The 17,022-nt window shown below is 36.8% G+C and overlaps 1 protein-coding gene across 2 annotated transcripts; it reads right to left on the minus strand.

Annotated features, from left to right (window-relative positions):
- Positions 1 to 521: 521 nt before the first annotated feature.
- Positions 522 to 9,339, minus strand: LOC140157394 (uncharacterized). Of its 2 annotated transcripts, XR_011859674.1 has the most exons (3): positions 8,447 to 9,339; positions 3,719 to 4,692; positions 522 to 1,237 (listed from the first exon to the last, which is right to left on the minus strand). XR_011859674.1 is itself a non-coding variant. In XM_072180576.1 (2 exons), exons 1-2 carry the CDS (start codon positions 9,233 to 9,235, stop codon positions 3,829 to 3,831), a joined length of 1,653 nt encoding a protein of 550 aa, XP_072036677.1. In that variant the 5' UTR covers positions 9,236 to 9,339; the 3' UTR covers positions 2,608 to 3,828. The 2 variants fall into 2 exon arrangements, 1 of the variants encoding a protein (XP_072036677.1); XM_072180576.1 differs by lacking the exon at positions 522 to 1,237 and having other exon boundaries at positions 2,608 to 4,692.
- Between the last annotated feature and the right edge of the window lie 7,683 nt (positions 9,340 to 17,022).

The raw sequence follows: 17,022 nt of genomic DNA on the forward strand, positions 1-17,022 counted from the left end.
CATTTTCAAATAAAACCAAGCTGTTGTCATGGTTTGTTAATTATTGATCCCCCGATTCCGAAATAATACAACACTACATTTAAACAAAAGATAATTATAATTATATTAACCAATTATTAAAACTTTAACTGAAAGATTAAGAGATCTATACTTTTTAGAATGTTTAGACTTGTGCTAAGTCTTTGAATTCTGTTACTACAATTGTATAAAAACATTAAAATATTTTTAACACGTTTAATATGAAAAAACACTACAAAATGTTTTTACAAAATATTTTATAGGTCCTACATCAGACCGTCTTATATGTTGCTATCTTCTGAAGATAGCTCACACATCAGATCGTCGTATATATTGCTATCTTCTGAAGATAGCTCACACATCAGATCGTCTTATATATTGCTATCTTCTGAAGATAGCTCACACATCAGATCGTTTTATATGTTGCTATCTTCTGAAGATAGCTCACACATCAGATCGTCTTATATATTGCTATCTTCTGAAGATAGCTATCTCGTCTATCTTCTGAAGATAGCTCACACAACATATCGTCTTTCATGTTGGTATCTTCTGAAAATAGCTCACACTTCAGATCGTTTTATATGTTGCTATCTTCTGAAGATAGCTCACACATCAGACCGTCTTATATGTTGCTATCTTCTGAAGATAGCCCACACATCAGATTATCTTATATGTTGCTATCTTCTGAAGATGGCACCCACAACATATCGTCTTTCGTGTTGGTATCTTCTGAAAATAGCTCACACTTCAGATCACTTTATATGCTGCTATCTTTTGAAGATATCTCATACATCAGATCGTCTTTTATGTTGCTATCTTCTGAATATAGCTGACACATCAGATCGTCTTATATATTGCTATCTTCTGAAGATAGCTCACACATCAGATCGTCTTATATATTGCTATCTTCTGAAGATAGCTCACACATCAGATCGTCTTATATGTTGCTATCTCCTGAAGATAGCTCACACATCATATCGTTTTATATGTTGCTATCTTCTGAAGATAGCTCACACATCAGATCGTCTTACATATTTGTTATCTTCTGAAGATAGCTCACACTTAAAGGAGACAAGCAGAAAAGAAAGTGATCCCGTCTGGGAATCGAACCCAGGACCTCAGGTTTACGAGACCTGTGCCTTAACCACTTGGCCACGGGAGCTTCATGATTAGGCTGGTTGAAATTCGAACCTATAAGCGGTCACTTAAACTTTGATTCCTAGGCGGGATCACTTTTTCTGCTTGTCTCCTTTATTATTTGCGGCGGCGAACCTGGTAAAAATCATGTTTATTTATATAATTCCCGTCGATCATGCCACTAATTTCCGTGTTATATTTCCTCACAGGGAGTATCGCAATTTATTTCTCGCATTTACGGCCCTAGCTACTATGGGGAGGCCCTAGCTATTTGCGGGGAGGAGATAAGTGTCCTTGACACCAAATATAAGTTTAATAAAAAGACAAGCGAGAGGTCTGGGGTTCAAGTCCCCGCACAGGCAGGTATGTCCGGAGTTTTTTCTCTGGTATATCTGCATATGCATGTTATGTTACCATTTGTAAAGTCATGTTTAAATGTGCTAGTGTGCGATGCGCAATTATTCTTTCCCTGTATATTGATATATTAAGAATAACGATTAAGATCGTGCGCTAGTTGTCATGGTTGTAATATTTGAACGTTTCCATGTTCCAGTGTATGATGCGTAAGCCTCTTCCTCTGTTTTAAAAAAAAAGTGTTTTTGGTTGAAACCTTCCCTAAAAAGTTGCTATCTTCTGAAGATGGCTCATACAACAGATCTTCTCATTATGTTGCTATCTTCTGATTAAGATAGCTCATGTATTAGATCGTCTTATATGTTGCTATCTTCTAAAAATAGGTCATATCTCAGATTGTCTTATAATATGTTGATTACATCAGATTATCTTATATGTTGCTATCTTCTGAAGATAGCTCACACATCAGATCGTCTTATATGTTGCTAACTTCTGAAGATAGCTCACACAACATATCGTCTTATATGTTCTTATCTTCTGAAGATAGCTCACACAACCGATTGTCTTATATATTGCTATCTTCTGAAGATATCTCACACATCAGATCGTCTTATATGTTGCTATCTTCTGAAGATAGCACACATCATATCGTCTTATATGGTGCTATCTTCTGAAGATGGCTCACATATCAGATCGTCTTATATGTTGCTATCTTCTGAAGATAGCACACATCATATCGTCTTATATGTTACTATCTTCTGAATATATCTCACATCAGATCGTCTTATATGTTTCTATCTTCTGAAGATGACTCACACAACAGATTGTCTTATGTTGTTATCTTCTGAAGATAACTCACACTTCAGATCGTCTTATCATAACACGGAAATTAGTGGCATGATCGACGGGAATTATATAATTAAACATGATTTTTACCATGCCGTCGCAAAAAATAAAGGAGACAAGCAGAAAAAGTGATCCCGTCTGGGAATCGAACCCAGGACCTCAGGTTTACGAGACCTGTGCCTTAACCACTTGGCCACGGGAGCTTCATGATTAGGCTGGTTGAAATTCGAACCTATAAGCGGTCACTTGATTCCCAGGAGGGATCACTTTTTCTGCTTGTCTCCTTTATTATTTGTGACGGCGAACCTGGTAAAAATGATGTTTATTTATATAATTCCCGTCGATCATGCCACTGGCACATTCTCCGATAAAGTGTTCAAAATGCCAAATATATGTCGCCCATAGTTTCAAGTCATATTCAGACTTGTTTCGTCAGAAAGAAATAACTTTTATTAATATAACTTATACTTAGGAGTTGCTTTCTAAAATGTGTGGGGCTAGAGGTTGTAACATGCCTAGAAAGTATAAAACAATAAAGCTGATTATGCATATCCATTGTTTTTCTCCATGTCGCCAGCCAAGGTGCGTTCCGTATAATGTGTCCCTGCTGGCTAAACATGCGCGCATATAATGGATTATAGCTGGTATCATGCCCTAATTATAAAGTATAAAACATCACAACACAGGTTATTCAATTTTTCCAACAGGTCTTTGAGACTATGTCGCCAATATTATTCACAAATACGTTACCATATTTCTGATGGACAACAATCTGTGAAAATAATTGGCTAGATGAATGTTCTCATAATTATGTGATGGATCAAGCAGGCTCCATAGTTATATTATATATGTGATACATAACACAATGGTTTCAAAGTAAAAAAAAATCAGGTCTATTAATGGCAAAAAGTCCTGACGTTACGTTCATATCATCACAGATACGTTACCTAAATTCTACTCCTCTCGGAAAAGACGCTGTGATAAATGAAGCCAAATACCATACCAGACTTTAGTACATTGTGTGATGACTGATCAAGTATGGGTATTAAGTCGGGGAAGTTTTTACACTTGCACGATTAAGACAAAGGTATGAAAGGGCTTCACAGATATGTTACCACTGATACGTTACCCCCAATACGTACAAGTAATATTGCTCAAAAATGAAGTATTGTTGAAAAATCACCCATGCATTGTTTTGTGTTCTGAAACTATTACAGTTTACGATTCTGAATGATTTTCATGAATTCTTCGTGGTTGGCATTTTGTCATTCCTGAGACCAAACTTGAACACTTTATCGGAGAATGGGCCCACTAATTTCCGTGTTACATTTCCTCACAGGGAGGATGGCAATTTTGTTCTCGCATTTACGGCCCTAGCTACTATGGGCTATTTGCGGGGATGAGATAAGTGTCCTTGACACCAAATATAAAGTGACTAGCTCACACAACAGATTGTCTTATTCACAATGATGTTCACAGTGAAAACACTTTTACTTTGAAACCTTCACACACCATTAATTTCTTGCCATCTGGTGTCATTGCAAGGGGGAATGATACATCTGATATTGGAATATGACCCAGATATCCACCTGACCTTGAGTAGCACAAGATAGGCTTATAACATCTGCGTTGGTTACCAATTAAGATCATGTCTCCATGACAATACACTCCCCATGGATCCCACAGAGATACATTGTCAGGATACTTGAGAGTGTGCATGATCTGTCCTGTCTTGCTCACTATCTGTGGAGGTTTATTCCAGTCAGCTATAACAATTGTATCTTGTGATGTCACTGCAATAAACCTTGGCTTGATACCTACCTTGATGCTGTCCAGATATGTACCATCTTGTCTATGTGTATTGATATGATTATTACTGATGTCACCGACAAGAACATGTCCATCAGAATCTATTGCCAAGCCCCATAGGCGTATGAACAACTGACGAGATTCCTGTGAACATGATGATTCCCATTGATCTTTGAACTTTCCATTAATATCATAGATTTTCATATGACCAGACCCATCTGTTACCATATAATCATGGCATGAACTGATAGCAACTTGCCGTGGGTGGAATGTTTTCACTAGTTCTGGTCTTTTTTCAGTGTTGATACTAAATTTGAATTCTCCATGATCACTGTACACGTTTACCCTGCTTGTTCCCCACCGTCTCCGGCCTGCAATTGCAACATCCCCATTACTAGGATTGACTGCAATGGATTTGGCAGCATACAGATCCCCAGCCTGAGGTCCATCTTGGTCACCAAACTCTCTCTCAAGCTTCCAAGGACCAGACATGATTTGATGCTGTGTTGCTGGGTATGCTGTAGTGATCTATTGTACAAAACAAGCAGAAATAATTGAATAGCTTAAATTAATATGCATATTCCAGCTGAATTTCGTAGATTTATCACTGACAAGAGTTATATAGAGTTATATAGATGAGTTGACTTCTGGCAGCATGCGTACGCATCATTACAATTTCCATTGTGTTTTGCCTGGCAGTATGCGCGCGCATCATTTTGTTCAGGGCTCGTGTTTTTAAAACTCCCGCCACATCACAATAAGGCTACTGAACAGTGTAGTGGTTACATGGGGTTCACTCAAGCATATCGATATACCAGTCCCATGCCTTTGTTGATAAATATTGAGGTCAACTCGTCTATAATGTGTTAAATATAAATTTTGTTGATCAATAGGCGAGTTATGCATGATTATACGTATTACACTGCTCCATAGGCCAGTGTTGTAATTTCGTTTAAATTTGACGATATTTTAGCTAAACGAATTAATCTGCAAGAATTTTTTTGTATATAAATATTATATAGCCAGATGTTTCCAGTGGTATAAAAATCTCAACTTTTTTTAGAAAAAAGTGGGGGGGGGATGAGGCTGTGAATCACGAAATGCCCTTTTAAATTGACTCGTCTAATCACAGCGCCTCATAACTTTAGAACCAAGTATGCTATAGACCTTTGATGTTTTTGGGCGTACTCGCTCCAGCGAGTACGCACCATTATCCTTTAATGGCGTTTAGTATGAGATGAAACTTTCGTCAGTCACAATTTTTGTAGTCTGAAACGACGCAAGTGATATTGTGCGATGCAGTTCCGATGGAGTATTTTATACTAATTACTCACTATTAACGATCCATTACATACAAGCTAGACACCGTACATCACGGTGATCTTCTGGTATAAGTAATAATTATTGGAAATACTATAGAATCACTTTTGACCTATACCGGATGTTGCAAAAAAATATTATGGTTGGAAGCAGCCATAAATATTTGCACAGTACAATTGCCAGATTTGTGTCAAGGTTTTCTCCCAATTAAAGTGTATTGGAACTTCGTTATTTATCGTGATTCTAAATGTATGGTATACATGGCCAAAATGTTTGAGGGCGGCAGATAGGTTACGCGATACAGCAGTATCAGACACTAATTTTGTCCCAGCCTCTCAGATAAGGACCGCACAGTGTCTTCGACCCTATATCTTCATGGCAGGAATCGCCATGGTAGGTTAAATCCACAGCCACGATTAGCCATTTGGTTCAAACCTTTAAAGCTCTTTTAAACTAATAATTAGTCGAGGGACATAACTAAGGCTACTCACAATAGCCGGGTAATCGATCTTGGTTGTGCGTGATTAAGCTTGTATACCCCATTGAGGTCAATGGTCATCGACTTTTATACTGCCTACAGTGAGTGCAGCTGTACTACACGCTGCACGCTGTAGTCCATAACAGGACCAACGCAATATAAAATGGTCAAATTTTGAGTTCAAAGCGCACGGCCAATTTTCAAAGCGCATTCTAGCGACTATCATATCTGTTCAACACGTATTTCCAAGTTTATGAGACCAAATCTGGTTTCTTGAGAAAAAAATCATGACGGGAGATATTCATCATTTTCTAACCCGGTATCAGAAGATTTTCGTCTGATATCAAAATCGTGCATAGCAATTCACGTGTATCGATCCCGTGTATTCATTTTAGTGTCCCTTCTGCACCAAATAATTATTAGCCAGGCGGTGTCGGTGTGGACCGTACACAGACATTCGAAAAACCCGTCAAATATTATGTGCACATCATTGGAATAATGTTGTCTTATACAATATGTGTTGTACAGTAAGTAAATGCAATAATTGTCATAATTACATGCATATATTAAAACTAATATTATCTGTAGTATATAGGCATAAATGTAGGCCAACTTTGGAGGTGACGCGTATGTAGGGCTGTTAAGACCCCTTTTTCAGCATCGCTGTCACCCAAAGACCCCATATTTTTTACGAACACATGCTCTGTCACCCGAAGACCCCTATTTTTCCATTTGATCTGTCACCCAAAGACCCTTACAAGTTCAATTTGAACAGCAACTTTCATTTTCACTGATTTTGTTACTTATTTTGAAAAAAAAACAATGAAATTTGAAGCCATTTAGAACTAGAAATTCGATTTTCGAGGGTTTTTTGGCGCTGTTTTGGCTCTCACCCAAAGCATGGAAGTAATACTTCCATGCCCAAAGATTCCATTAAAAAAAAAGTCATGTTCTCACCCAATGACCCCACATTTTTTACATTTTGCTCTCACCGAATGCCAAAATCATGCTCTCACCCAATGACCCCATATTTTTTACATTTTGCTCTCACCGAATGCCAAAAATCATGCTCTCACCCAATGACCCCATATTTTTTACATTTTGCTCTCACCGAATGCCCCTTAGTGCGAAAGTGCCAGCCCTACACCTATATCCATTTCATATTGAAGTGCCCCCCCCCCCGGTTGAGCCCCTATACCAAAATTATTGAGGGGCTAAGCCCCCCACAAGTCCCTTCCTCGTTCCTACGCCTATGCAAATGTGGACACACCTGCAACCGTGGACAACCACGCTTAAACAAATACAGCGCAAATAACCTACAACTCCACGTTGAAGGGGTTCAATACAAATCACAATTGCATAGCATGTTGTTGTGTGTTGGCGAGATAGGTCTACCGTGATTCAAGGTATCTTTATTAGTTTGTATCCCCATTTTCATATAATAGGCCTATGCAAAATGAGGTCCTTGTGTGCCTTAGAAACAGGGGTGTGTTTGCAATATACAAAAAATGCGCTTTTTTTCACACTTAACCTTTTCAAATCGTTAAGTTCTACACGTGCTTGCTTGTTTATCCCAGTTCACTCATTCCTGCTATTAATTCCAATACTTATGTCAAACATTTACAATACCATCATGCGCACTTTCTTTGGTACGCCCATTTCCTTTTTAAAGGAATTTTTATTAGTATTATATAGCCCAAGTTTCAAAAATTCCTCTTTTGGCTCCCATGGAGCAGATCGTATCACATATAATGTCTGTAATTTGTACATAAAAAGATTTAGCCATTTATCTGAAAATTGATATGAATATACTATGAAAACAGCATGTCACAGAAAGGAGACTCAACTTCTGACACCTTGTCATTTATAACATGCACTTTTCACCATTTTGCATTTTCTAAAAATGCAGACTCATCATGATTTCTATATTAGGATGTCTCAGCACAAAATCCATGTCAAAAGAAATGCCTATCGTGATTTTCGAAGAACACATTAAACCCATTTTTATACTGATTATACATGCATGAGGCCCATATTTTTGGCAAAACGTAATGAATTTTAGTGTTGTTTTTTTAGTAGGCCTATTTTTTTTTCGAAAATTGTTGACACATTATCATGATTATATAGGCTCTATACCAAAATTGGCCCAGAAAAGAGGGTCATTGTCCACCTTCGTTGTCATACCAGAAGCCTGAAGATAAGACCCAAATTTGCAGCATGTCGCAAAACCATACCCCCGGCCCCGACAAAGAAAGCTGGCTTTCCCCCGGTGCCCGGTCCTGGTGTTCGCCAATCGCCATTCCGCCCAGCGGATTTTGTGTTTGGGTGGACTGGGTTCAAGATTTCTATGGGGTGCCCCCCTCCCCTGTGGTGCCGCGCCGCATGGGAGCAGCACTTCTCCACATGCATTCATACCATGTGAGTACTAGGCCTACCATTCGGGGATAATGTTTTCTTTTCATCTCTGCTTTGCTATTTGCTTACCGCTGATATCACCTCTTCAATACTCGGCCTGTCTTTCCAATTAGTCTTCCAGCACCTGTCTATCAGTTGCTTGATTGGTTCAGGACAGTCATCAGGAATCGGTAACCTCTCACCTCTATTGCAAACCTTCATGACTATCACTTGCCATTCTAAACCCTTGTGAGGATATTGCCCTGTCCACAACTCCCATATCACTACACCTAATGCAAAGATATCATACTTTGGTGACAGTTTTCCATCCGTCAAAAGCTCTGGAGCCATCCAAGGATGCGATCCCGTTTCAGATGCATTGCTTATTGTTCTTTCAATGTTCCTGGCCAATCCAAAATCACCCAATTTCAGAGTTTTATCAGCTGTTATCAAGTAGTTGGGCGATTTCACATCTTTGTGAAGAAGTTTCTTTTGCTTCAGGAATTCTAGCGGCAATGCTGATTGCAATAACCAGTCATAAAACTGTTTCAGAGTGAGACGTCTTCCTTTATCAAGATAAGACCGCAATGACCCACCTTCACAGAGCTCCAAAATCAACATGAATTCAATGTCCTCGTCTACTACTCCAATAAGCTTCACTATATTGGGATGATCAAGTCCTGACAACATTTCTAACTCATGCAATCCTACATCGCGTCTCAATAACTTTTTAGCAGCTACATCCACAGAACCCCGCAAAAAACCTTTCGATAGATTCATATGATACACGGACCCGAATCCGCCTTCTCCCAGTGGTTGTTTGTTTACAAGCTTCAAATCACTTCTTTTGATTCTGTTAAAATCACCTTGTGAAGCCATTTTTGTCCACACTGTATTATACAATTTATGAACGTTTGTTTGGTTATAAAACTGCACAATGAAATCCTAAAATCTAACATTTTCCTCCAAACTTCTCATGAATCATTTTAGGCCTACTTCCGTGTTGACATTGAAAGCCGATTTGCGCACTTAGTCCATGTGCTAATAAAAATTCCTTTAAAAAGGAACAGGGCGAGCAAATGAGGAAGTGTCAAGATAAAGGTGTAGTTATTTTATTGTTTGAACTGTTTTTATAATTCGCATCGATCATAGTATGTTTTACGTACCTCAAATGACAAGGACTACGGTATTTAGCCCATGATCTTGCAATGAGACTGTACTCAGTGAGTCAGTGTATGGACAGTGTAGCCTTTTGTCTAATCATTTTGACTATTTAATTCTGACCATTGCGATTAAAACAGGCTTTCAGATTGGTGAGCTATTGTGTACCAAGTGATAAGACCTATTTACTGGCAAAAGGTGGGGCCAAATAAATCTTAGTTGATTCTTGAACACAATTTAAGCAGGAACCTTGATGCAGAATTTGAATACATATTATCCTGTAACGTTTACTTAGCCTAACAGTCAATGAACGTTCATTGTTAGCATAATAAGGAGCTTTGCGTATCCTATGTTTATGAAAAAAAGTGTTTACAAACATCTGTTATACATATATACATCTACTTGCTATTTTGCTAATACACTGAAAGTCTAATAGAAATCATGCGCGTATTTTGGGGGGCTTTGGGGGCGCCAGCAAAAAAGAAGTGGCGGCGGAAGAAGAAGGGGCGGCAAAAAGAAGGGCGGCGGAAGAAGAAGGGGCGGCAAAAACAATTAGTAAAGTAAAAAGGGCGGAAATTTTTAAAAAGCATAAAAAATTGTGAATAGGTTTTAGGGTGCTAGCGCCTGAAATCCTTTTTTTTTTTTTTTTTTTTTTGCTCTTCACTTTTTCAAACCACCGAAAAAAAAAAAAAGGAAGGGGCAGCAAAATTAAATTTTCTTCAGCCCCCCGGGGAAGGAGCGGCCACGGTACGCCACTGGAAATGAAGGATAATGAACAATTACAGAACATTTATTGTTGATTAAAGTAGCTATGGGTATATATACAATGTTTACAAAATAAGAGCGATAATGTTTTGTACATGAAGTTAACGTCTTTGCTACATAGCTAGTTGTTAATACATCGAAAATGTGACTAGAGATTTACAATTTGATGACATTCAAAATAATTTAGTATTGAAGAATTTCAACAAATTACAGCACTTTCATTTGTTGACATATTAGCAATATTGTTAACAATGTTGAAAATCATGTTCATAAACATCCTCTATACATCTATTTATTAATGTTCATAAACGTATAACAATTTGATACATCTATGTCTTAATTGCTCATAAACGTAACATCCTCGATACATCTATTTTATTAATGTTCATAAACGTCCTTGATACATCTATTTCTATTTCAATGCTATTTTATCTCCGTGTTCTGACAATAAATTTGACCCGAATAACATTTGTAAGAGGTAGAAACCTATCAGGCGGCGAGTGGCATGATAGAGCTGGCAACTTGTGACACCGCCCGGCCGTATGGCATTTTCCAATATACTCGGTTAATTTTGTGGGGTTCATTATCGAACCCCAACGGTTTTAACTTGTATTTATATTATTTATTAACATAGGCCTATTTGTTTGTGATATTTCAAGCGTTTTAAAATTTCAAAATAATCCCATTCAATTACACGGTTGACGATGAAAATTTACTGAATTTAGATAATGCACTGCGACCACCACCTGAAACCTATCAAAATAGTATTATTAGCTAATCCCATAACGAGTTACTGTTCAAATATTTATAATTAGATGTCAGTGCTTTATTTGCCACTTTTGTTGGGCCCTGCCCTGGCAGCCCTTGCTTGCTGGTCTAATTTTTGCTGTATATTTTTGTTGAAATGCCTAATGAATAATAATAAATATGTTAATTTGTACAAATAATTTTCTTCACAGAATTGGTAGGGTGGATTCACCCAATTGTTACTTTTGTAATGAATTGCCCGAAACAATTTTGCATTTATTTTGTGAATGCAAGAATGTGTCTCCCATGTGGGATGAACTATGTTTTTATATCAACAGTGTCACTGGGGATTCTTTTACATTTTCCAAATTTGATAAAATGTTTGGTATCAGGGATTCCTCAGAACATGACCTTTGTATTAATTTCCTTTTTCTGTGCCTTAAATTTTACATTCATAAGTGCAGATTTAAACAGACTAACCTTAGTTTCAATGCCTTTCTGAATATGGTCAAATTGAAGCAGAAAATTGAGTATAAAATTGCTGAAAGTAAAGGTAAACTGCGGCTCCATTTCAAAAAAATGGACCATTGATCTTGAAGCATCTTAAATTGTTGTCCTTTTCTTCAATTATTTTCAAACTGATTATGGCAGGATCAAGATGGGTGTAACCAAGTAAAGTAATTTTGACTATAATATTATATTTTAATTCATGATCGTTGGGAACTGGTGGCCCATTTTGTATGTTTTTTCTCCCTCCACCAGTTCCAAGAACAGGGAATAAAAAACTTCAAAAAAAAAAAACAAAAAAAAAAAAAAAAAAAAAAAAAAAAAAATAAAAATATGTTAACATGTTTTAATGTCAACAACACCCCTCAATTAACAGACATTAATTCTCAATCGGCAGGATCCATAAGTGCTAAAGTAAATATATTTTCTCTTATCGCCTGCCGAAGTTTCCCCATTTAAGGGGTGGGGTATGAACGTTTGGACAGTATTTATTGTGCGACATTAGAGCAAGCGTTTTAAAATTCCAAAATAATCCCATTTAATTACACGGTTGACGATGGAAATTTACTGAATTTAGAGAATGCACTGCGACCACCACCTGAAACCTATCAAAATAGTATTATTAGCTAATCCCATAACGAGTTACTGTTCAAATATTTATAATATGTTAACATGTTTTAATGTCAACAACACCCATCACTTAACAGACATTAATTCTCAATCGGCAGGATCCATAAGTGCTACAGTAAATATATTTTCTCTTATCGCCTGCCGAAGTTTCCCCATTTAAGGGGTGGGGTATGAACGTTTGGACAGTATTTATTGTGGGACATTAGAGCACATCAGACATGTTGAATTGCATTCTGAATACGAAGAATGTCCTTTTGATATAAAATAATTTTGATTTTTGAAATTCGCAAATGATGATTTTTACTTAAAGTGTATGTAGGTGGGATGAAAAAGCCGACGATCAATTGAAAATTTTGACCTTTCGTATTGAAGATATGGATCTTTTTCCCAAAACACACAAAAAATCCATCTTCAATATGAAAGGTCAAAATTTTTCAATTGATCGGTTTTTCCTCCCAGCTACATACACTTTAAGAATATGTCATTGGATTTATAAAATTTACTTCGAGGACTGATATATCAAAAATATGAAAAATATCAAATGTTAATAATTTGTCATAAAATTTGTATTACATCGTGATTTTCAAAAAATGAAAATTATTTTGATATCAGAAAGACATTCTTCGTATTAGGAATGCAATTCGATATGTCTGATGTGCTCTCATGTCCCACAAAAAATACTATCGAAACGCTCATTCCAGGTCCCTTAAGTACTCTCTTTAATATACTCAAGGTTGTGTTTGTATAAATGAATTCAGTAAATATAAACACAGCCTCGTGAAAAGGATTTGACATAAATTAATTGACTGTGTGGTTATAGTATCATTAACAGATTCTATACGCTATAGCAGAACAACAAGCACATGCAGGCAAGTATTTTGCCAGTATCAATAAAACTATAATGAGGCTATTAATGTAGCCCAATTGTACGTACAATCTGGCAATACCGCTAAATCTTAAAGAAATGAAAAATATCTGTTGCAATTTTCGGATTTGCATAAAAGTAATTCTAGTTCATCCAAGTTGTAAAACAATTATTTCTTTTAATACAAACACATTCCTTGGTAAGACAACTTCATAGCACTGTTTGAATATCAACATGAAGTAGTAATGACAAATTTAAATGTAGGCCTACACTATCGCCTCTGTAGTTTCCTGATTACATAGACAGCACGATTATTTTTATTCTGCAACGCTGTGAGGAAATAAGTAGGCCAAACCCCATCGCAATAAGCGTTTCTCGCCCAAAAATATAACAGGGAATTTTCAATTGCCTACGGGCTTTCTCTGGCTACTGACTGTCGAAATATGAACGCTATGTGCGGGAAATTTAATTTCGCGATATTTAAGCCATTAAAAAACATTGGTTTGTTTGATGGTTAGCCCTCGTTAAGACGGGGGGTGTCCACGTATTTATACTGCGCCAAAAAAGTATCCCTTACACTTGGCCTATTTTGGTAAATTTATTTGTTTAATTAAAAGATGCACAATCTAATCAGGCACATTATGACACCCCATTGAATCCAATGTGACCGTGAAGCAAGGTTACAGGCATGCATTTGATTAGACAAAGGTCCAGTTTTAAAAGTGACAAACTGTCCTATTCAAAAATCCACGGACAAGACATCTGGTTTGAGAGTGGTGAATGGCTAATTTATGCATGCCTTTAACTTAAAACAAAAGGAACAAAAGAAAACTGATACAAAAGAACTGACAAATAAAATAAAAGTTTTGAAAAGTACAGAGAAGTATAAACTGATATAAAAACTGCTTTAAATACAGCTTCATTGAAGAAACTGTGTTATGGCGTCTTGTATAGGCCAGTTTGTCACTTTTAAAACTGGACCTTCGCCTATTACCAGCTTGTAACGTCACATTGGATTCAACGTGGTGTCACATTGTACAGGTTCCAAGTGTAAGGATACTTTTTGGCGCTGCATGCCAAACATAATGATGACAAGTAGTTAGAACCCAATGTTGCTATCTAAAGACACATCAGATTGTCTTATGTGTTGCTATCTTCTGAAGATAGCTCACACATCAGATTGTCTTATACGGTATGTTGCTATCTTCTGAAGATAGCTCACACATCAGATTGTCTTATATGTTGCTATCTTCTGAAGATAGCTCACACATCAGATTGTCTTATATAATGCTATCTTCTGAAGATAGCTCACACATCAGATCGTCTTATAATTATATGTTGCTATCTTCTGAAAATAGCTCACACATCAGATCGTCTTATATGTTACTATCTTCTGAAGATAGCTCACACATCAGATCGTCTTATATGTTGCTAATTTCTGAGATAGCTCACACATCAGATCGTCTTATATGTTGCTATCTTCTGAAGATAGCTCACACATCATATCGTCTTATATGTTGCTATCTTCTGAAGATGGCTCACACTTCAGATCGTCTTATATGTTGCTATCTTCTGAAGATAGCTCACACATCAGATCGGGTAAGCCGAGTAAGCCTCCTCCATCCAGTTCTGTCTATTGCTTGTATTGTGTCTTTGCTTCATTTTGGGTCATTCCCAAGTCCCTCTGAATTTGGTCCTTCCATCTGGTTGGTGGACGACCTGGTGGTCTTTTCTTGCTGAAGTCATTAATGTAGGCTTGGTAGGGAAGCCGATGTAGAGGCATCCTGAAGATATGCCCAGCCCATTTCAAACGTCTCCGGCAGATAACATCATTGATGGAGCGAGTGATGGAATTGTTGCGGATTTTGTCAAGTAGTGAAACTCCAAGCATTGCCCTAAGGCATCGCATTTCAAAAACATCCAGTCTGTGTCGATCGGATTCACGTAACGCCCAGGATTCTGACCCATAGGTGGCAATAGGAGCGACTGGTAGATCCTCACTTTCAGCGATCTGGTGATGTCATGGTTAGACCAGATGGTATTTTTCAATCTACCAAATGTCCAGGCTGCCAACTTTGTGCGACGTTTAATATCCTCTTCTACTGAGGGCACTACCCAGAAAGACAAAGTTATTTACTTTGTCAATGGGCATTTGGCTCAGCATGATATCTCTTGGATCGTCAGACATGATCTTGCATTTTGTGGGGTTAATTTTCATTCCCCAGCTGCTGCATGCTTTTTCCAATTCATTAAATAATAAATAAATAAAATAAAATAAAATAAAATAAAATAAAATAAAATAAAATAAAATAAAATAAAATAAAATAAAATAAAATAAAATAAAATAAAATAAAATAAAATAAAATAAAATAAAATAAAATAAAATAAAATAAAATAAAATAAAATAAAAAAAAAAAAAATAAAATAAAAAAAAATAAAAAAATAAAATTAAATTAAAAAAATAAATAAATAAATAAATAAATAATTTCGGAATTTATATAGCGCTTTTTCCAGAGGATTCAAAGCGCTGTAACCCAACAAACACAAAAACGTTTTAAAAACGTTTTAAATAAGTTATATTTTGGCTTTTGGTTTAGGTAAAAACGTTTTAATAACATTAAAATGTCGGGTTATATAAAGGTCATGATAACGTTATAAAACGTTTTGTATGAAAACACACTACAACAATATTTTTAAATGTTTTCAAAAAATGTTATTGTAAACTATTTTTGCAAACATATTTGCCAAATATTGTGTCAATACTTAAATAACATTATGTTAAAATATTTGAACCAAGCAAACACAGAAATGTTCTTAAAATGTTTTTTCAAAACATTTTAATAACATTTAAATGTCGGGTTATATAAAGGTCATAAAAACGTTTTTAAAACGTTATTGCAAATATTTTGGGCAAACATTTTTCGCAAAATATTTTATCAACCCCAAAATAACATTATGTTTAGAATGTTTTGTATCAAGTTTTCAAGAATGTTTTTGGAATGTTATTAAAACGTTTTTATACCCTTTATATAACCCGACATTTAAACGTTTTCTGTAAAACATTTTTGTTTGCTGGGCAGTAGATTATCAAAAATGTTTTTTAAGGTTATGAAAACGTTTTATACTCTTAATATACCCTTTATATAACCCGACATTTAAACGTTTTCTGACAACCTTTTGCGAATGATGTCGAAAACGTTTTGTGTTTGCTGGGAATTTCGCTGCGTGGTGAATCATCACAATCAGATCGCATCAACTAGGCTAGTTGCAGTCGAACCTGGCCGCAAACCAATCCGCACTTAGATTGTAACATCCACCCATTTTCTGCAGCTCCCCAAATTCCATTGGGTGAAGGAAGTTTTTGATAACGAAACAACTAATCACCGATTTTGAAAGCAGGAGGAAACCGGAGATCCCGGAGAAAACCTGCGAGAGCGAGCATGGATCGGGATAAACCAAGTGCACATGAGTCCTTGGGCCGCGCCGGGGCTTGAACCCGGGACCTCAGTGGTGCAAAGCGAGGGAACTTACCGCTGCGCTAACTCGCCCTCCATTAGTGGAGATTTGCAGGTTCTCAAAGTCCATATCCATGAGTGTGGTGTCATCTGCATATCGGATGTTGTTAATGCACATGTCACCCATCTGCACACCTGAGCCTAGATTTTGGATGTCCTTCATGACAAACTCCAGATATAGATTGAAGAGGCATGGTGAGAGAAGACATCCCTGTCTAACACCAACTAGGACTTCAAACCAATCGGTGATCTTTCCATTTACCACGACTGAGCATTTGGTTTGCTCATACATTTTTGCAATGAGGCTCACCAGTTTGGCGTCTACTCCTACTGATCGCAGATATTTCCAAAGGGCCTCCCTCCATATGGTGTCAAATGCTGCTTTGAAGTCTACAAAGTTCCAGTGTATTGGAATGCGTCTTTCTTTAACCTTTTCGAAGATTTGGCGTACTGTAAATACCGCATCTGAGGTGCCT

The sequence above is a fragment of the Amphiura filiformis genome, chromosome 7, assembly GCF_039555335.1.
Source record: "Amphiura filiformis chromosome 7, Afil_fr2py, whole genome shotgun sequence".
NCBI lineage: Eukaryota > Metazoa > Echinodermata > Ophiuroidea > Amphilepidida > Amphiuridae > Amphiura > Amphiura filiformis.